The sequence below is a fragment of the Callithrix jacchus genome, chromosome 19 (assembly GCF_049354715.1).
Source record: "Callithrix jacchus isolate 240 chromosome 19, calJac240_pri, whole genome shotgun sequence".
NCBI classification, from domain to species: Eukaryota; Metazoa; Chordata; class Mammalia; order Primates; family Cebidae; genus Callithrix; species Callithrix jacchus.
In genome coordinates, this window is record NC_133520.1 from 34,345,714 (window position 1) to 34,363,494 (window position 17,781).

The 17,781-nt window shown below is 44.9% G+C and overlaps 1 protein-coding gene across 1 annotated transcript; it reads left to right on the forward strand.

The window, feature by feature from the left end:
- Positions 1-2,841: 2,841 nt before the first annotated feature.
- Positions 2,842-9,527, forward strand: IL19 (interleukin 19). The gene is made up of 5 exons (XM_008985574.5): positions 2,842-3,010; positions 3,162-3,227; positions 6,114-6,266; positions 7,196-7,270; positions 9,013-9,527. The coding sequence occupies exons 1-5, from the start codon at positions 2,867-2,869 to the stop codon at positions 9,106-9,108; spliced, it is 534 nt and encodes a 177-aa protein (XP_008983822.3). The 5' UTR covers positions 2,842-2,866; the 3' UTR covers positions 9,109-9,527.
- The last annotated feature ends 8,254 nt before the right edge of the window (positions 9,528-17,781 follow it).

Sequence of the window (17,781 nt, forward strand, 5' to 3'; positions counted from 1 at the left end):
TAAATCCTTGCTTTATGTGGGGGAAAAATGTTCCCCATGAAGTTCAACAAAACAATGCAGGTAAAGCAGTTAGCTAGTGCTTGGCACATGGCAGACACTCAGCTGCCTGAGGCATTGGAGAGCTGGATCATGGTGGAGCCAGAGGCACCTGCACAGCCTCATGGGCTGGCTGCTGCAGGGTGTGGCTGTCTGAGAGTGCTTTCCTGAGTTGGCCTAAGTTAGGTCACTTTCCTGAGAGCTATGGCACAGTTGGTAACATGCCATAGCTCTCAGGAAAGTGACCTAACTTAGATTTTTCTGCATGGACATAGAATTGCCAAAAAATTCTCATTTGCATGGAGATAGGGAGTTTATTTTCCTAGAAGCTACATGTCAAGACCCAGAAGAATGAGGCAGTTCATAATAATGATTAATCAGCTCTATCTTAAAGAAGAAAGAAAACAATTAAGGAAATAAGATACTAAGAAAACAAGGGGAAAAACAATCTCCGCAAGGTGGATCCACCCAGCAAACCTTGACAGCATTTCCTCTTATCCACCTGAATAAAAATGACCAGCCCTTTCCAAATGGCAGAGAGCACTGAGAGGAGAACTGAGGAGCAACCGGCAAACGCCAAGTGAGAGGTAAGGCTCATGCTGCCCGTCGTCAGCGGCTCATACGCACCGCCGTGCTAGCCCTCCTCCTTCACGGCCGCAGGGAGGTGACCTGTCACCATTGTGTGTGGCTAGGATGCTCCAGATGCTGGGCATTTGGTAGAATGTGACGGGGTACTCTATAGAGGAGGCGATTTTTCTAGGATCTTATTTTCAATGTGAAGAGATAGAGAGTGGGAAGGAAGGAGGGAAGGACAGAAAGGTAAGGGATCTAATGTCTTTACTGTTGCTTTTTTGTTCCAAGAACTGTGTTGGGCATTTTATGTGTTATCATTTTTTTAGTCTGTTGCAGTATGAAACATCTTTTTAAATGTAGTGAGCACCACTGGTTCAGAAATGGGTTCCTGTCTGTCTGGTGTGAGGGAGGCTACCGGGACAGCAGGCTGTGATGCCAGAGGGAAGCAGTGTTGTAAGTGGAGTGGCAGTAGAGAGAGCCGGCTCAGGGACCAGTCCGCCTTCCCTCAAACCCTGGCTTGGGCAGGTTACTTCACTTTCCAGGTAAAATGAGGATAGAAATCGAGCCAGCCTCACAGGGTGGTCGTGAGCGTTAAATGAGAAAATTGTGTAAAATACATGCCCAGTGCCCAGTGCACACATCACGTAGGGTAAATGCCACCTGCTACTAACATCTGAATCAGGCAAGATGTCTGCAATTGCCTCACCAAGCTAAGGGAGGCATCTTTCTCCTCGACAAAATGTGTGAGGTTCCTGGCCTGGGATGAGCAGGCAATGTCCCACTGCTTCTGAGGATTATCTTGTCAGAAGAAGACCCACCTTCTCTTACTTGGCTTTCTAGAAGCACCCCAGTAGCCTTTAGAGGGGACAGAACTCTGGAGGACTCTCCACAAACTTCCCTGGCAATGGGGCCCATCCTTGTTTAGCCAGAAAGAAAGGTTGAAAAAGAGGAAAGGAACTCTTTGCCCTAATGCCTGCCATGTGGTGAGGTCTCAACATACACCTGTCCGTTCCCTGGGTATGATGCAACTTAAGGAGAGACAAGGCAAAAATGGTTTCTGAACAGGATTTGCTGTTTCCTGGCTTTCCAGAGGAGGAGATGGGAATCCTCAGGAAGGCGTGGGGAGTGGGGGCAGCTGGGGTTCACACTCACATGTGTGAGTTACAGCAACTCTAATGATCACTCTGCAGTCCCCACAGCTGGCTCCCTGTGTCTGATGCCCTCCTCTCCACAGCCACACATGACACACTTACCTTGGCACACACAGCTGGAAATGGGAGATCTCAGTGGGCACCACGCCAGGTGCATGGAAGAGGGCTGCTCTAGTCACATGTGTTGTCATAAGACATGCATTAAGACTAAGCTCTATTTGTAAGCTGGTGCAAACGTGGGGGAAAGCAGAGATAACTCCATAAGCTGTACCATTATATATTACGCACTTTTCTCTGTGTGCATTCTATGGTACAATATAAAGTAGTTAAATGAAGAGGCAGCAAGAAAGACGGAGGCGAGAAGGGTAAGAGAAAGAGAAGAGGTGGCAAACATCTCAGGGTCTGGCCCTGCCTGGGAAGCAGCTAGCTGCAAACATGCTTCTCGTACCCTTTGGCTCAGCGGGTGATGGATGGGAAGTTGCCAAGGTGCCCTCTACCTTTGGCATCTTCCCCCAGCTCCTCACTGTGGCTAATTAGTTATAGAAGATGGCTTGTGCCTCCCTTTCCCATCCTCTCTAGCCTAGCTGGCATCAAACAAATGATTTGAAGCAGATACACTCTTGAGGTTTATAGTAAAAGCGTGTCACTTATTTAGGGGCAAACATCAAAAACCAAGTGTGCTTTTATGGTTTTTCACATCTGTTTCCCAATTCCCAGGACATCTTACCAACCCTGCTTTTACTATTTAATTTATTAAAAACAATGCTTTTCACCCCTGTTGACAAAGTAGGCTGCGTTGAGTCATAGGAGAGTTATATGCACACAAGTATGCTTCCTGGGACTTAAGAGAGTGTTGTATCGTGCTTTCTGGGGTGGAGGTGGGGGCATGGGGGCGGTGCGGAAGAACCCATATCCAGTTGATTCAAGAAGACCAGAGAAGGAGACACATGCCTCTGAAACTCCTCAAGGCTGAAGTATTTAGTCTTGTTCTCTTGTATGCCGCCTGGCCTGCCTTCGAGATTGGAGGGGGGCATCAATCAAGGGGCTTCTCTTTCATTGCCCTCCACTCTTGGCCGGACAGCTGATTTCCTCCCCTTTTTGCAGGCATGAAGTTACAGTCTGTTTCCCTCTGGCTCCTGGGTATAATTCTGATTTTGTGCTCTGTGGACAGCCGTAGTTTCAGGAGATGTCTGATTTCCACAGACATGCACCATATAGAAGAGAGTTTCCAAGAAATCAAAAAAGCCATCGTGAGTATGAGTTGGGGTAAAGGTGTGGGTGATGGGGCATGCCTCCCCTTGCATCTTAGCTTGAAAATGAGTTCCTTCTTATTACATTTTGCATCTCAGGAGAACGTGGGCTACCGATTGCTTATGTCTGTTCTTACGTTTCCCTCCACAGCAAGCTAAGGACACCTTCCCAAATGTCACTGTCCTGTCCACATTGGAGACTCTGCAGAGCATTAAGGTATTGGCCTGTGTCTGATTTTTCTAGTGTTTTTATCTTCACGTCTAAATGGCTCTGGGCTGAGAAAGAAATTCCTATCTTGTTCTCTTCTCTTTCCTACTCTCCAATGTACTCTAAATGCACCAGGCTTCTTCTTTGTCAGCTGACGTGTTAGGGCATGCTAGTGTCCCAGGGACTCGTGACCCCTGGGAGGAATTAAAGAAGTGCCACTTTCTAGAGAGTGATTGGGGGTGTCAAGTGCTCAGAGGGGACAGGATTTCTGTGGGTTAGGAGTAATTTTGGAAGATCCCATGAAGGTAGCTAAGAAAACAAACCGTGAGTTAAAAGCCAAGGAAGTTGTAGGTTAGTCGATAAGAGGGAGGAAGGTATTTGGGCAGCATAAGAGAATAAGAGAATGGGTTTAAGATCAGTGAAGGTCGCAAGAGGTGAACTGGAGGACATATGAGTGAGTGGTGGGAGATGAAGTGAAAAAATACCTTGGAGTCATTTTATAAAGGTCCCTGGAGCCAGGCTGAGCCTCAGGCTTATAATACAGGCAATAGGCTGGGTACAGTGGCTCATGTCTGTAATTTCAGCATTTTGGCAGGTTGAGGCAGGCAGGATTGCTTGACCTCAGGAGCTTGAGACCAGCCTGGGCAACATAGCAAGACCTCATCACTGCAAAAACAAAACAAAATAAAAAAAATCAGCAGGGCATAGTGGTATGCAACTGTAGTCCCAGCTACTTGGGGGACTGAGGCAGAAGAATTGCTTGAGCCTGGGAGGTCAAGGCTGCAGTGAGCCATGATCATGCCACTGCATGCCAGCCTGGGCGCCAGACTGAGACACCCAAAAAGAATAAAAGAATATATGTTAGGGCACACTAGTGTCCCAGGGGCTTGGAAACCCTGGGAGGAATTAAAGAAGTGCCACTTCCTAGAGAGTGATTGGAGGTGCCAAGGGCTCAGAGGGGACAGGATTTCTGTGGCTTTGGGGTAATTCTGGAAGGTTCCATGGAGGTAGAAAAGAATAAAAGAAAATAATAATAGCAATAGAGAGTCACTGAGGTTTTTAAGCCCAAAGTTATATGATCATAAGTTGTTTTAGAAAGACAATCCGATGCTCTTCTTACAGTGGACAACATGAGGCAGTCCAACCATCTAGACAGGAGGTGAGGAGAGTATGTTACAGAGCAGCTGGCTTACCAGGTGATCATTCATTTTACAAAAAGGGCCATGAGAGATACCTTTACGAGTGAACTCCTCCAGTCCTGGGAAGCATTCTAGAAAAATCCAGTTTTGGGGGGTATTTTATATGACAGAGTGTAAAGTATATTTGTATTGAGTTACTCTTCTCTCAGGTTTCTCTGCATACGTGAGAGAGACACACATACACCCTCCTTGATAATTCTTCTAAGCAGTGATTTATTTGTGGTGAACAATGATTTCATTGTTAACCAAAAATAAATCACTGCTTAGAAGAATTAGCCACTTAATACACTTAATAAATAATGTTCTAGCCCCTGTAGACACATAAGATATGACAGCTGGAAGGGAACCAAAAGACCTTTTATTCCAAAACTATTCAACTGACGGCATTGAGACCTTGGGAGGGAGCATGACTAGTTAGTAGCAGAGCTAGGAATAGACCCCAAGTAAATGCCCCCACCTTCAGATTCTTTCTCCTCTCAAGGTTGGGAAGTAGCCTATGTGGAAGAAGAAAAGGAGTCAATAAGGATTCAGGTCTTTATCATATCCTCCCCTCCTCTCCCCCCTCCTCCTTCCCCTCCCCTCCCCTCTCCTCTCCTCCTCTCCCCTCCTCTCTTCCTTACCCCTTCCTTTCTCCTTCATTTCCCTTCCTCTCTCCTTCCCTCCCTTTCTCAGCCCCACCTTCATTTTTTCAGCAGTGTTCCTTTTTTCTAGTACCACAGTCTTTGACAGTGCAGAGGGGTGTAACATTTTGCCCTTCTGGTTAAGGGAATCAGCAAGAGTGAAGGAAGAGAAGGGTTTTCATTTTGCCATCTAGGAAAAGCTGCCACTGGGGCCAAGGAGGCTTTGTTTCTTGAATACTAATCAAGATGAATGTGCTGTCCTAAACCACTCCCCGCTTAGACTGAACAGTTAATCTTCTGCAGAGTAATTTACTGGCTGTCAGGGCGGGTGGCTTCTAGTTGGCTAGAAGGAAACTGTCTAGCCAACTTCTCTGGGCTATGCCTGGGAATTTAGAGACCATTTCTTCGGGACCACTGCACTCTGCAGGCTGCAGACCTACCCAGATACGCCCATTTCTGCAGCTGTTAATCTCCCTTCTTGCAAATCTTAGCCTCATTCCAGTGATCCTTCTGGTTTTAAAAGGACAGACTGGAGGACAGGCCAGCAGTGTGGCCAGAATGAATGCAACGTGATTACCATTGCAGGAACGCGTGCCTAGGGTATGACTGGCATGCAGGAGCCCTTGCCTATTACCACATGAAGTTGGACAAAACAGAGGGGCCAACTTCAGCACCTGTAATATAAGGAAGTCCTTTCCGAGAAAGCTACTCAGCTATCAGTCCTCTTAAAAAGGAAGACTGGTTCCTGGAAAGATTTAAGTCGAAGTTAGTGATGACACGCTAGGGATACTGTAGAGAGAATTAGTCTGTGACTGATTCTGGGCCCTATCCTTCCTTGGTAAATGTATTTCTTGGCCATACAAAAAAAGGGGTGAACTGGAATCTCTTCTCACCATCTTTGTCATAGTAGCTTTGATGGGAATAAGAGAGGATGAGTACTCTGAGACCATTACGAATTTTTCCAAAATGACTTTTGATTCTTTCGTGTGTTGCTGCCCCTACTCAAATGGACTGCTCTGGTCTCCACCATAATGAGAGAAGAGGCCTCTAGGAGTTTCACTAATTTGTGTTTGTAGCCCTTAGATGTGTGCTGTGTGACCAAGAATCTCCTGGCGTTCTATGTGGACAGGGTGTTCAAGGATCATCAAGAGCCACACCCCAAAATCTTGAGAAAAATCAGCAGCATTGCCAACTCTTTCCTCTACATGCAGAAAACCTTGCAGCAATGTGTGAGTCACTGGGTCCGGATTCCAGCATCTGCTCCCCGTCTGCCCCAGGAGAGGCCAGGAAATGCTGGCCCCCACTGACCTCCAGATATGGTGCCTGGAGTCAAATTCTCTGCCCATGTCCACAGGGAGAACTGTTGAGAACATCGCCCAGTGCCCACTGCTTCCTCAGGGCTCCCTGCCTGCTGACAACTCCACAGAGGGTCTCCTCCTACATGGGGTGACCAGCTGAGGTCAGCATATTCCTTAGTAAGAGGCATGCCAAGGATTCCAGTTCTACCATAAGCATACCCCTGGTTTCTCTATTTCTGGCCCTTTGGGGTCTCTGTATCAACAAACCTCTGGGTAGTTCCTTGGTATGGCCTATTCCTAAAGGTCACCAGGAAATTCATTGCAATCTATTCAAATCCAACATAGAAACAAAACCAAAGGAAATCAACAAAAACTTAGACCAGGAGAGAACCTGGGTTCTAGCCCCATTCCCGCTAATGATTTCCTGTGAGACTTTGTGGCAAGGGATTCACCTCTCTGTGCCTCAGATTCTAAAATTGCTAGAAGGCATGATGACTCCTGTTCTACTTGCATTAATATGATAATGAACTCACCTAACCAGTTACTTAATTAATAATTGGTTAAAATGTTTATTGAATGCCTGCCCTGTGGGGTGAGACAGATATGGTGCCTGGCTTCCATATGCCAGACTATGCTGACAGTCTGATGGGGTCTAAATGCAGAAAATCAAAAGCTGTGGGCAAATGTAGGTGACTCTACAGATGAGTTCAATTCTCCTGTGGCTGCTCTCACCTGAGTTTACTCAGCTGACTTCACTGTGAGAGGGAAGAGCAATGTCACTCCTCATGCAGGGAGGTAGGAGTAAGAGAGGGTCAGGGTTGAAATGTCCTCTGATAGGAACTTTCTCCACTTTATCACAGCAGGAACAAAGGCAGTGTCACTGTGGGCAGGAAGCCACCAATGTCACCAGAGTCATCCATGACAACTATGATCAGGTAAGATCTGGGAGTCAAGGTGGGGAAGATGGAAGATGAGAGGCAGATCAGGAGGGTACGAACCCTTCAGCCTCCTCTCCACTCAAATTCATGCGTTCACTCTATAAGCAGTCATGTGGGCAGCTCAATTCTCTGTGTCTGTAAAGAGAGTTTTGATCTTACCTCATTTGCGAATCCCCTGGGCTCCCCATCTCCATCATTCTTCCACCATTTTCTCCTACTCTTATATATCAAGCCTGACCTGTATGATTCTGGGGGAAAGCACTCACTGCTTAGGATGGGATGACACAGAGAGAACAAGGTTCCCCCATGAATTGTGAGCTGTTACTCACGGAACGTGTTACCTGCATGCTGTCACTGCAAACACTATTTGCCCTCCCGTATTCTGTGTAGTGATGAAGATATGGTCTTCTCATGTTAATGTTAGTGTAAAATGCACATCTTATGTGGATGTAGAGGGAGAAGCAGTGCTTCTCATGAGCATCAGTAGAAGATCTTGTTAAAATGCAGATTCTGGCCAGGTGTCATGGCACACGCCTGTAACCCTAGCTCTTTGGGAGGCCGAGGTGGGTGGATTGGGAGGTCAAGAGATCGAGACCATCTTGAACAACATAGTGAAACCCTGTCTCTGCTGAACATACAAAAAATAGCTGAGTGTGGTGGTGTGTGCCTGTAGTCCCAGCTACTTGGGAGGCTGAGGTGGGAGAATCGCTTGAACCCCGGGGAAGGGGATGGAGGTTGCAGTGAGCTGAGATTGGGCCACTGCACTCCAGCCTGGTGACAGAGCAAGATTCTGTCTCAAAAAAAAAAAAAAAAAAATGCAGATTCTGGTTCAGCAGGGCAGGGGTGAGCCTGAGTTTCTGCATTTAGATCACACTGTCAAATGTCAATACTTTGAACAGCAAAGAGGTAGGGAACCTGTTATGGCCTCTGCTTCTTTGTGGAGAAGCTCTGTAGGATAATGTAATAGAAATAGCTAAGAGTTACATGGTTTCTTGTAAGTCAGGTATTCTTCTAGGCACACAAGTATTCACACACATCTGTCCTTTGCAACAATGCTGAGTCATTATCTGCATTGGATACATTAAGAAACTGAGGCTCAAGGCCAAGTAGCTAAGTTCAGGCTGCAACTGCATGGCAGAGGCGGGATTCAAGCCCAGCTGGCTGGCTCTACAGGACATGCGAAAAGCACGAACTCAGTCTGCTGAGGAAGGAGAGGGAATAAGGCAGGAGACCTGGGTTCCAATTTCAGCTCTGTTACCACCTGGCTGTGTGACATTGGGTAGAACACTAGTCCATAGGGGATTTAGTGCTCTGACATGTCACATGGGGACACCATGCTCTCCTGACCCACTGTCCAGCATCACAGGGAGGAAGATGTTCTGGGATACAGAAACACTAAAGCAAGCTGATGTGGAGAAGAAAATCAGCAGAAGAACTGCCCAGTAAGGCAGATTTTTTGTTTCCTGCAATAAACAGAAGGCGGGGGTAAAAATAAGGGAAAAGAATGAAGCATTTTAAAGTTTTCTTTATAAGGAGCTGACATGATTTAACTGCTTGTTTGTGGGAAAAAAATTGGTTGCCTGTAAGAAAAATAATTTTGAGTCTGTATGTTATGCAAATATATTTCGTGACTTAAAAAATAAAAAAAAACCTTGTAGGGACCAGCATATGAAGAAAGTGACTTGAAAACCATTACACAGTCTAGAAAGGTGGTTTCTTACAATGATCTCTGATTTCAGCTGGAGGTCCGCTCTGCTGCCATTAAGTCCCTGGGAGAGCTCGATGTCTTTCTAGCCTGGATTGATAAGAATCATGAAGTAACATCCTCAGCTTGATGACAAGGAGCCTGTGTAGTGATCCAGGGATGAACACCCCCTGTGCAGTTTGCTGTGGGAGACAGCCCACCTTGAAGGGGAAGGAGATGGGGAAGGCATCTGTGTTTATCCGAATGAGAAAACTCCTTGCGAATTTGGAATTCTCTTCTCTGGGGTTGGGGAGAACCTGGGTTTGGGCCGATCTCGCCTTGCAGCTGAAAGTCCCATTGGCTGGCCTCAGGCTGTCTCATCCCACTTGAAAATAGCCAAAAAGTCTACTGTGGTAATAATGATAAACTCTATCCACTGAAAGGGCCTGCAGCCCATCTTGGGAGAAAGGACTGCCCCCTCTCTAATTTATTGTGAAGTCATATAGTCCATGTCTGTGATGTGAGCGAGTGATATCTTGTAGTACACATTGTACTGACTGGTTTTTCTGAATAAAGTCCATATTTTACCTATGAGTGGAAGTGTCTTTTCATTCAGGGATAGTCAGTCAAGGAATCAGAAATGGAGACAATTAGAAATGAAAAGAGCCTTAAAGAACATAGCAGGGAAGGTGAGTCCTAGAGGGGGATAAGAATGTACCCAGGGTCTCAAAGCAAGTTAGTGCAAAAAAGGGTTCCAATCAGTGCCAATTCTCCGGCCAGCACCCTTTCCTCCACATAAAAATCTGGAAGACGGGATGGATGCCTCTGCCACTGACTTCTCCACATCCCTCCATTTCTGATCTCGCTTTCTCTGTGTCTCTGAGTCTCTCTCCATTTCTCTGATTTTTCTCTCTGTACTTGTCTTTTTCTGTCATTTCTTTTTTTCTTTTTCTTTTTTTTTTTTTTTTGAGACAGAGTCTAGCTCTGTCGTCCAGACTGGAGTGCAGTGGCATGATCTTGGCTCACTGCAGACTCCACCTCATGGGTTCAAGTGATTCTCCTGCCCCCGCTTCCCAAGTAGCTGGGATTACAGGCTCGCACCACCATGTCTCGCTGGTTTTTTGTATTTTTAGTAGCAATGGGGTTTCACCCTGTTGGCCAGGCTGGTCTTGAACTCCTGACCTCAAGTGATCTGCCTGCCTCAGCCTCCCAAAGTGCTGGGATTACAGGCATGAGCCACCATGACTGGCCTTTGTTATTTCTTTCTTAGGACTCTCAACCTAGATCTATCTTCCCTGACCCCAACCCATCCTCCATGGGTGAATGCACTGGGCTGAGGAGAGGATGTTTCTGACAGAGGGATGGTTGTCAGGTGACAAAGCTGAACAAGAAGGACAAGTAAGTAGAGGCCAAAAAGGGCACCAACATCTAGATGGACACTGCATAGATGATTCAGAGCACAAATGTACATCTTTAATAACAACAATAAGTGACATTTACTGGGCACCCGCCATGTGCCAGGTGCTGAGATAATTACTTTACATGCACTATCCGGGTCAGTATTCATACTGTCACTGGATGGCGGAAGCAAGCTTTTGTTTTTTATTATTCCTGAGAAACAGATTTCATATCACACTCTTTAACGGGAAGAACAGACCTCTGAAGTCCAGCCGACCTGGTTCCAATCCTACGTGACTTTGAACAAAGTACTTAACTTTCTAAGTCTCAGTGTCCTCTACTGTAAAGTGGAGATATTAACATCAGTCTTGACGTGTTGCTGTGAGCATCGAGTGAGGTAAAAGGTCTCTCATGACCTCAGCAGGGTGGGAAACAGCACAGTGCAAAGTAAAGTCTGCCGACTCAGGGGCCACGTTCTGGCTCTAAGGCTTATCCTGCCTGGAACTGCCCAGGGCAGGTCAGTAGGTTACTCTGGTCCTTAGTTGTTGGTAGTGTGGACACTGACCCTTCTCTACTACCTGCTCTATATGAATATTTATTTATTTTTGGAGATTGGGTCTCACTCTGTCACCCAGACTAGAGCACAGTGGCATGATCATAGCTCACTTCAGTCTAAAACTCCTGGGCTCAATCAGTCTTCCCTTCTTGGCCTTCCAAAGTGCTAGGATTACAGGCATGAGCCACCACACTTGGCCTCTATATGATCATTTAAAAGCTGGAGTCATTACGAGAGTTTTGATAGCCCTAATACCTGACACACACCCCTCCTGGCTCTGTTTCCCTCCTGCTCCTTCCCCAGACTCACTCTGACCCAGCCACACTGGTGTGCTCCGTGTTTCTCAAACATACCATGCAGCCTTTGCACTTCGCATACACTCACACTCATAAACTGAGGTAGGCTTAAAAAAATAAAACAAGCCCTCCACACATTATGCGTTAATGGGGTTCAGAGGCTTTTAGGGAGCAGGGTTGTTTGCTGAGGGCCCAATCTTTCCAAAGTGACTTCGGAAAGGCACCCACCGTGGGCAGGCTGGGTGATGGCAGGATGATGGCAGTGATAGCATTTCTGATCTTTCGTCACTGCCCTGGGATGTGCTTCCCCCAGACACCTGCATGGCTTGCACCTCCACGTCTTTCAGACCTTTACTTCAAAGGTCTCCTATTGGAGGATAGACCCCCCCCTTTCCACCTTCAGCACACCCTGTACCGCTTTCCTGTTTATCTAGCATCCTATTTTGTTTATTAGCTGTTTCTCCACTTGAATGTAAGCCTCATGAGTGTAGGGATGATTTGGTTTGCTCACTGCCTGGCACTTAGTAGGTGTTAAAGTCACAATTCACCCAGATTATTTACGCAAGAAATGTCAATAACCATAAACATATGTGTAGTGCTTCCTATACACCAGCTGATAGTCTAAGAAATACACTTCATTTAACATAATATAAATATATATACATTTTCATTTAATTCTTACCATGATCCTATTTTATGGTTTTTAGAATGAAATAAAATGAAAAAGGCCACCTCATTGGTTGTTAGCAGTATAGACAATTAAACCCTAAGAAGAAAACCAGGCACAGAGAGGTTAAGTAACTTACCCTAGGCCACACATTGCATAAATAGAAGAGTTGAACTTCCAATCCAGGCAGAACATTCCAGAATGAACTACAATGTTCACAACAATGTCCACATGTTGAGTTCATCATGTGCCAGGGACCAAGGTGTGGCTCCTCCTTTACTCCTCATAATAGTTCTCTAAGGTAAGATTATAATTATAAAGTGAAGAAATCTGTAGATTAGTGAGGTTTGATAATACACCTAAGGCCATGCCTCTAGTTGTGGAACTGAGATTCACACTCAGGGTGTCCTACTCCAAAGCCTGAGCTCTCCATGATGGTGGTTTGTGGCTTGTGCATCTTGCTTATGTGACAAGAAGCCCACAAAAGCCCACCAGTAAAGAAAGTGCTTTACTCGCATAATGATCTGCACCTGCAGGAAATACTGTTATTATCAATGATGGTAGAAGTACCAGTAGGAGAGAAGGAGGAGAAGGAGGAAGAGAATTGAAGAGCTTGCCCTCTCTGAAATGGCTGGCATCTTGCCTGAAACTCTCCTAGGTCTTCTGCCTGCTTCCTTTCCTCATTTACCTGTCCTTCTCTTTTTTCAGACTTGAAGAATGTGTCCCAATGCTTTTTGAGTTCACAGTAGGTCTGGCATAGTGTCGTGTGTGTGTGTTTTCTTCACAGAGCTGGTGCTTAAGAAATACATGCTAAGAAACCAAGAGTAATGTTGTCTCCCAAACCATACTGAGCCCTCTGTCAGCCCCTAGTAGATACCCTAACAAAAATCTAGAGCTCACTTCCACTTCTAAAGGGTAAGGGGAGGGAACCCATGTCACACTCCAGGGCCATGACAGGCACTTTACACATAGGACTTCATTGAAGCCACAGAGGAGGCCAAGGAGGCTGGAGTTCTTATCCCCGCAGGGTCAGTGAAGGCATCGTAGGCTCAGGGAGGTGGGGGAGCTTGCCCGAGTCCACATAGCTGTGGGATGGCAGATCCGGAAAATGAATCCAGGCCCTATCTTCCTGGCTTTGGTGCCCGTTCCTCTTGCTGCTGTGGGAGTTCATTTTATCCTGGACAAGACTCTATAACCTGGGGCCCAGGTTACTATGTTGAATGCCATCAGTGCAGATAATTAAGCCCAGATGCACAAAAAGGGGCTTGGACTACCTATCCACAAGCCTCTGAAGTTACATAAAAATTTATGGACCAACACAGAGCAAAGGAGCAGAGGCCAACTTTTGAGTGTGTCATGCAATGTTCCTGGACCAGCTGAGGCCTAGGCTCCTCCTGGGGATGCTCTATCCTCCTTCCATCTTCCAGAGCAAGTTGTTGACAGCCGCACATGCTCATACTGCCAAAACTTCATACTGCTTATATTGCTCGTACAGCTCATACTGCCGAAACTTCATACTGCTGAAAGGGGCACTGAAGAGGCAGGAAACACAGTCTTGAATCCCTGAATCACCCCTCCCCCACCCCCAGCAGTGGCAGTGTTGTGGGGAGAGGGAGGGTGCAGCAATCGTGAGACATTGAAATCAGTGCTGTCCTTGTTGTAGGAGAAAGCAAAACTGGAACACATTCAGCTGGTGCTTGTCCATGGAGGGAGATTTAAACCTGCCCTACCAAGAGGGGAATCATTGATCCCATCGGTCAGAACTTGAGTCTCTGCAAGCCTTACCACTGTGGGCTAAAGTGCTCGGGGTTCTAAATAAACTTGAAATTTAGTCTAGGTCACAAGGACTGCAACTCCTAGCCAAGTTCTCGTGCTGAACTAGGCCCAGAGCCAGCAGACTAGGATGTGAGGGCCCACAATATACTGAAACAGCAACCAGAGCAGCTAAAGTAGTGCCAGCATCACCCTCCATTAACCCCAGGCTGCACAGCTCATGGTTCAAAACAATGAGACTCCTTCCTTCCACTTGAGGAGTGGAGATGAAAGAGTAGGGAGGACTTTGCCTTATATATTGGATGCCAGCTCAGCCACAGCAGGACTGGTCAGGCATGAGCCCACTTTCCAGGCCTTAGCTCCCACTTGACACTTCTGGGCATCCCCTGGGCCAGAAGGGAACAAGTTGTCTTGAAGGGAAGAACCCAGTTTTGGCAGGATTCATCACCAGCTAACTAAAGAACCCTAGAGCCCTGAATAACCAGCAATGATATCAAGGTACTATGTCAAGGGTCTTGGGTGAGACTCTGAGATTGCTGGCTTCAGATGAGACTCAGCACTTTCCCAGCTATGGTGGCTATGGGGTAAGACTCCTTCTGCTTGAGAAAAGTAGGGGGAAAAGTAAAGGAAACCTTGTTTTGCACCTTAGATACCAGCTTGGACACAATGGGGTACAGCATCAAGTGGGCTCCTGGGGTCCCTGATTCTAGGACTTGGCTCCTAGATGGCATTTCTGGACCCACTCTGGGGCACAGTGGAGCCCACTGCCCTGAAGGGTGAGTCCCAGGCCTAGCAGCATTCACCACAAGCTGACTAAAGAGCCCTTGGGCCTAAGGGAACATTGGCAGTAGTGTGGCAGTACTCTTTGTGAGCCTGAAGTGATAGAGGCCATCAGGTGAGGCTCCTCTGCCTTTGGAAAGGGGAGAAAAGAGTGGGAAGGTCTACATCTTGTGATTTGGGTGCCAGCTCAGGTGCAGTACAATAGAACACCAGGTAGATTCCTGAGGTTTTTGACCCTAGTCCCTGACTCCCAGATAGCACCTCTGGACCTGCCCGGGGCCTGGGGGAACTTGCCACCCTCATGACACAGGCCTGGCTGGCTTTGCTATCTGCTGATTGTAGAGCCCCAGGGACTTGAGCTAACACAGGTGATAGCTAGGGAATGGTTACAGGAGGCCTTGGGTGAGACCCAGTACTGTGCTGGCATCAGTACAGTCCTTGGGTTAGTGTCTACAGGGGTGCTTGTGTCACTCCACCCTGAGCTCCAGGTGGCTCAAAATAGAGAGAGAGACTCTGGGAGAAAGTAAGGGAAGAAACAAGAATCTTTGCCTGGTAATCCAGAGAATTCTTCTGGATCTTGTCCAAGACTGTCAAGGTGGCACCTCTACAAGGCTGCAAGAACCGCAGTGTTACTGGGCTTGGGATGCCCCTGAATCAGATAGAGCTTAGATCATGACACCCACATCTTTTTGAACATCTGGAAAGCCTCCCTAAGAAGGACAGGTACAAACAAGCTCAGACTGTGAAGATTAAATCCTCTGCCCAAAGGTCACATATCTCTGTTTCCCCAGGATTGTTTGGTCCCTGATGCTTTATTTCTTTCACTGGGTGAGGTAATATGGCATGACATATTTAAAGTGCTGGAGGAAAACAATTTTACTCTAGAATATCAAATCTGGTCAATATTCAAACATGAAAAAGAAATAAAGACTTTCCAAGATAAACAAAAGTTAAGGGATTTCATCGACACCAGACCTGTCCTGCAAGGAAGATTATCTTGACATTTGTAGATGTTTACCTGTGTTTAGGCATTTAGGTATTAATTTTAATTGTAAAGTTCATTAATGGGTTATAAAATATTATTTGCAAGCCTCCTGGTAACCTCAAACCAAAAAACATACAATGATTACACACACACAAAAAAGCAAAAAACTAAATTATATCACCAGAGAAAATCACTTTCACTAAAAGGAAGACAAGAAGGAAAGAGAAGAAAGAGAAGGTCAGAAACCAGACAGAAAATAAATCACAAAATGGCAGGAGTAAGTTCTTACTTATCAATAATAACATTGAATGAAAATGAACTAAATACTCCAATCTAAAGACATAGAGTGGCTGAATGGATGTTTTTTTTTTTAAAAAAGACTCAATAATCTACTGCCTACAAGAAACACACTTCACCTATTAAGACACATGACACAGAGTAAAAATAAAGGGATGGGAAAAGGTATTCCATGCAAATGGAAACCAAAAAAAGAGCAGGAGGGGCTATGCTTACATCAGAGAAAATAGGACAAAAACTACAAGAGACAGAGAAGGTCACTACATAAATGGGTCAATTCAGCAAGAGGTTACAACAATTTTAAATATATATGCACTCAATACTGGAGCACCAAGATATATAAAGCAAATAGTAGAGCAAAAGAGAGATAAACTCTAATACAATAAAAGCTGGAGATTTCGATGCCCCACTTTTAGCACTGAAAAGATCTTTGAGACAGAAAATCCACAAACAAATTTAATCTGCACTATAGACCAAAAGAACCTAATAGATTCTTACAGAACATTTTACCCAACCACTGCAGAAAACACGTTCTTTTCCTCAGCACATGGCTCGTTCTCAAGGACAGGCCATATGGTAGGTCACAAAACAAGTTAAAACACCCAAAAAATTGAAATATCAAGCATTATCTCTGACCACAATGGAATAAAACTAGAAACTAATAGCAAGAGGAGTTTTGGAAATTATATATATACATGGAAATTAAACAATATGCTCCTGAATAACCAAGGGGCAAATGAAGAAGGAAACTGAAAAATTTCTTGAGGCAAATGATAATGGAAACACAAGATGCCAAAACCTATGGGATACAGCAAAGGCAGTGCTAAGAGGTAAGTTTATAGCTATAAATGCCTTCATGAAAAAAGAATAGAAGTGTCAACTAAACAACCTAACAATGCGTCTTAAAGAACTTGAGAAGTAAGAGCAAATCTAATCCAAAATTAGAAGAAGAAAAGAAATAACAAAATCAGAGCAGAAATAAATGAAATTGAAATGGTGAAAACAATACAAGAAATCAATGAAAAAAAGTTGGTTTTTTTGAAAAGCTAAACAAAATTGACAAACCTTTAGCCAGACTAGCTATAAAAAAGATTCACATAAATAAAATCAGAGATGAAAAAAAGGAGACATTACAACTGATACTACAGAAATTCAAAGGATCATTAGTGGTTATTATGAGCAACTATATGCCAACAAATCGAAAAATCTAGAATAAATGAAAAAGTTTCTGGATACATACAACCTACCAATCCAAAACCTGAAAAGACCAATAACAAGTAACAAGATTAAAGCTGTAATAAAGTCTCCGGGGGGGGGGGGGCGGGGAGGGGAAAGCCCAGGACCTAATGGCTTCACTGCTGAATTCTACAGTCTTTAAAGAAGAACTAGTACCATTCCTACTCAAACTATTCTGAAAAATAGAGGAAGAAGGGAATATTTCCAAACTCATTCTATGAGGCCAGTATTGCCCTGATGCCAAAACCAGACAAAGACCTCAAAAAAGGAAAACTGGAGACCAATATCTCTGATGACTATTGATGCAAAAATTCTCAACAAAATATGGGAAAACTGAATTTCACAATACATTAAAAAAGTCATCATCATGACCTAATGGGATTTATCCCTGGCATGCAAGGATGTTTCAACATACGCAAATCAATCCATATGATACATCATATTGACAGAGTGAAGGATTAAAATCATACAATTATTTCAATTTATGCTGAAAAAGCATTTGGTAAAATTTAACATCCCTTCATAAAAGTCCCTAAAAAACTGGGTATAGAAGGAACACACTTCAACATAATAAGAGCCGTATTGGACATAATCACAGTGAGTAGCATACTGAATGGGAAAAAACTGAAAGCCTTTCCCCTAAGATCTGGAACACAACAAAGATGTCAACTTTCAACACCGTTATTAAGCATAGTACTAGAAGTCCTAGCTAGAGTAATCAGGCATGAGAAAGAGACAAAGGGCATCCAGATTGGAAAAGAAAAAGTCAAATTATTATTGTTTGCAGATGACATAATCTTATATTTGGAAAAACCTAAAGACTCAACTAAAAAAAC

What these genes read in the sequence shown, in the direction of transcription:
- IL19 (XM_008985574.5), top strand. Translation starts at nt 2,867, where the DNA reads ATGAAGTTACAGTCTGTTTCCCTCTGGCTCCTGGGTATAATTCTGATT. An exon ending in AGACTCTGCAGAGCATTAAG is followed by an intron (nt 3,228 to 6,113) that starts GTATTGGCCTGT and finishes TTGTGTTTGTAG; the next exon opens with CCCTTAGATGTGTGCTGTGT. An exon ending in TCCATGACAACTATGATCAG is followed by an intron (nt 7,271 to 9,012) that starts GTAAGATCTGGG and finishes CTCTGATTTCAG; the next exon opens with CTGGAGGTCCGCTCTGCTGC.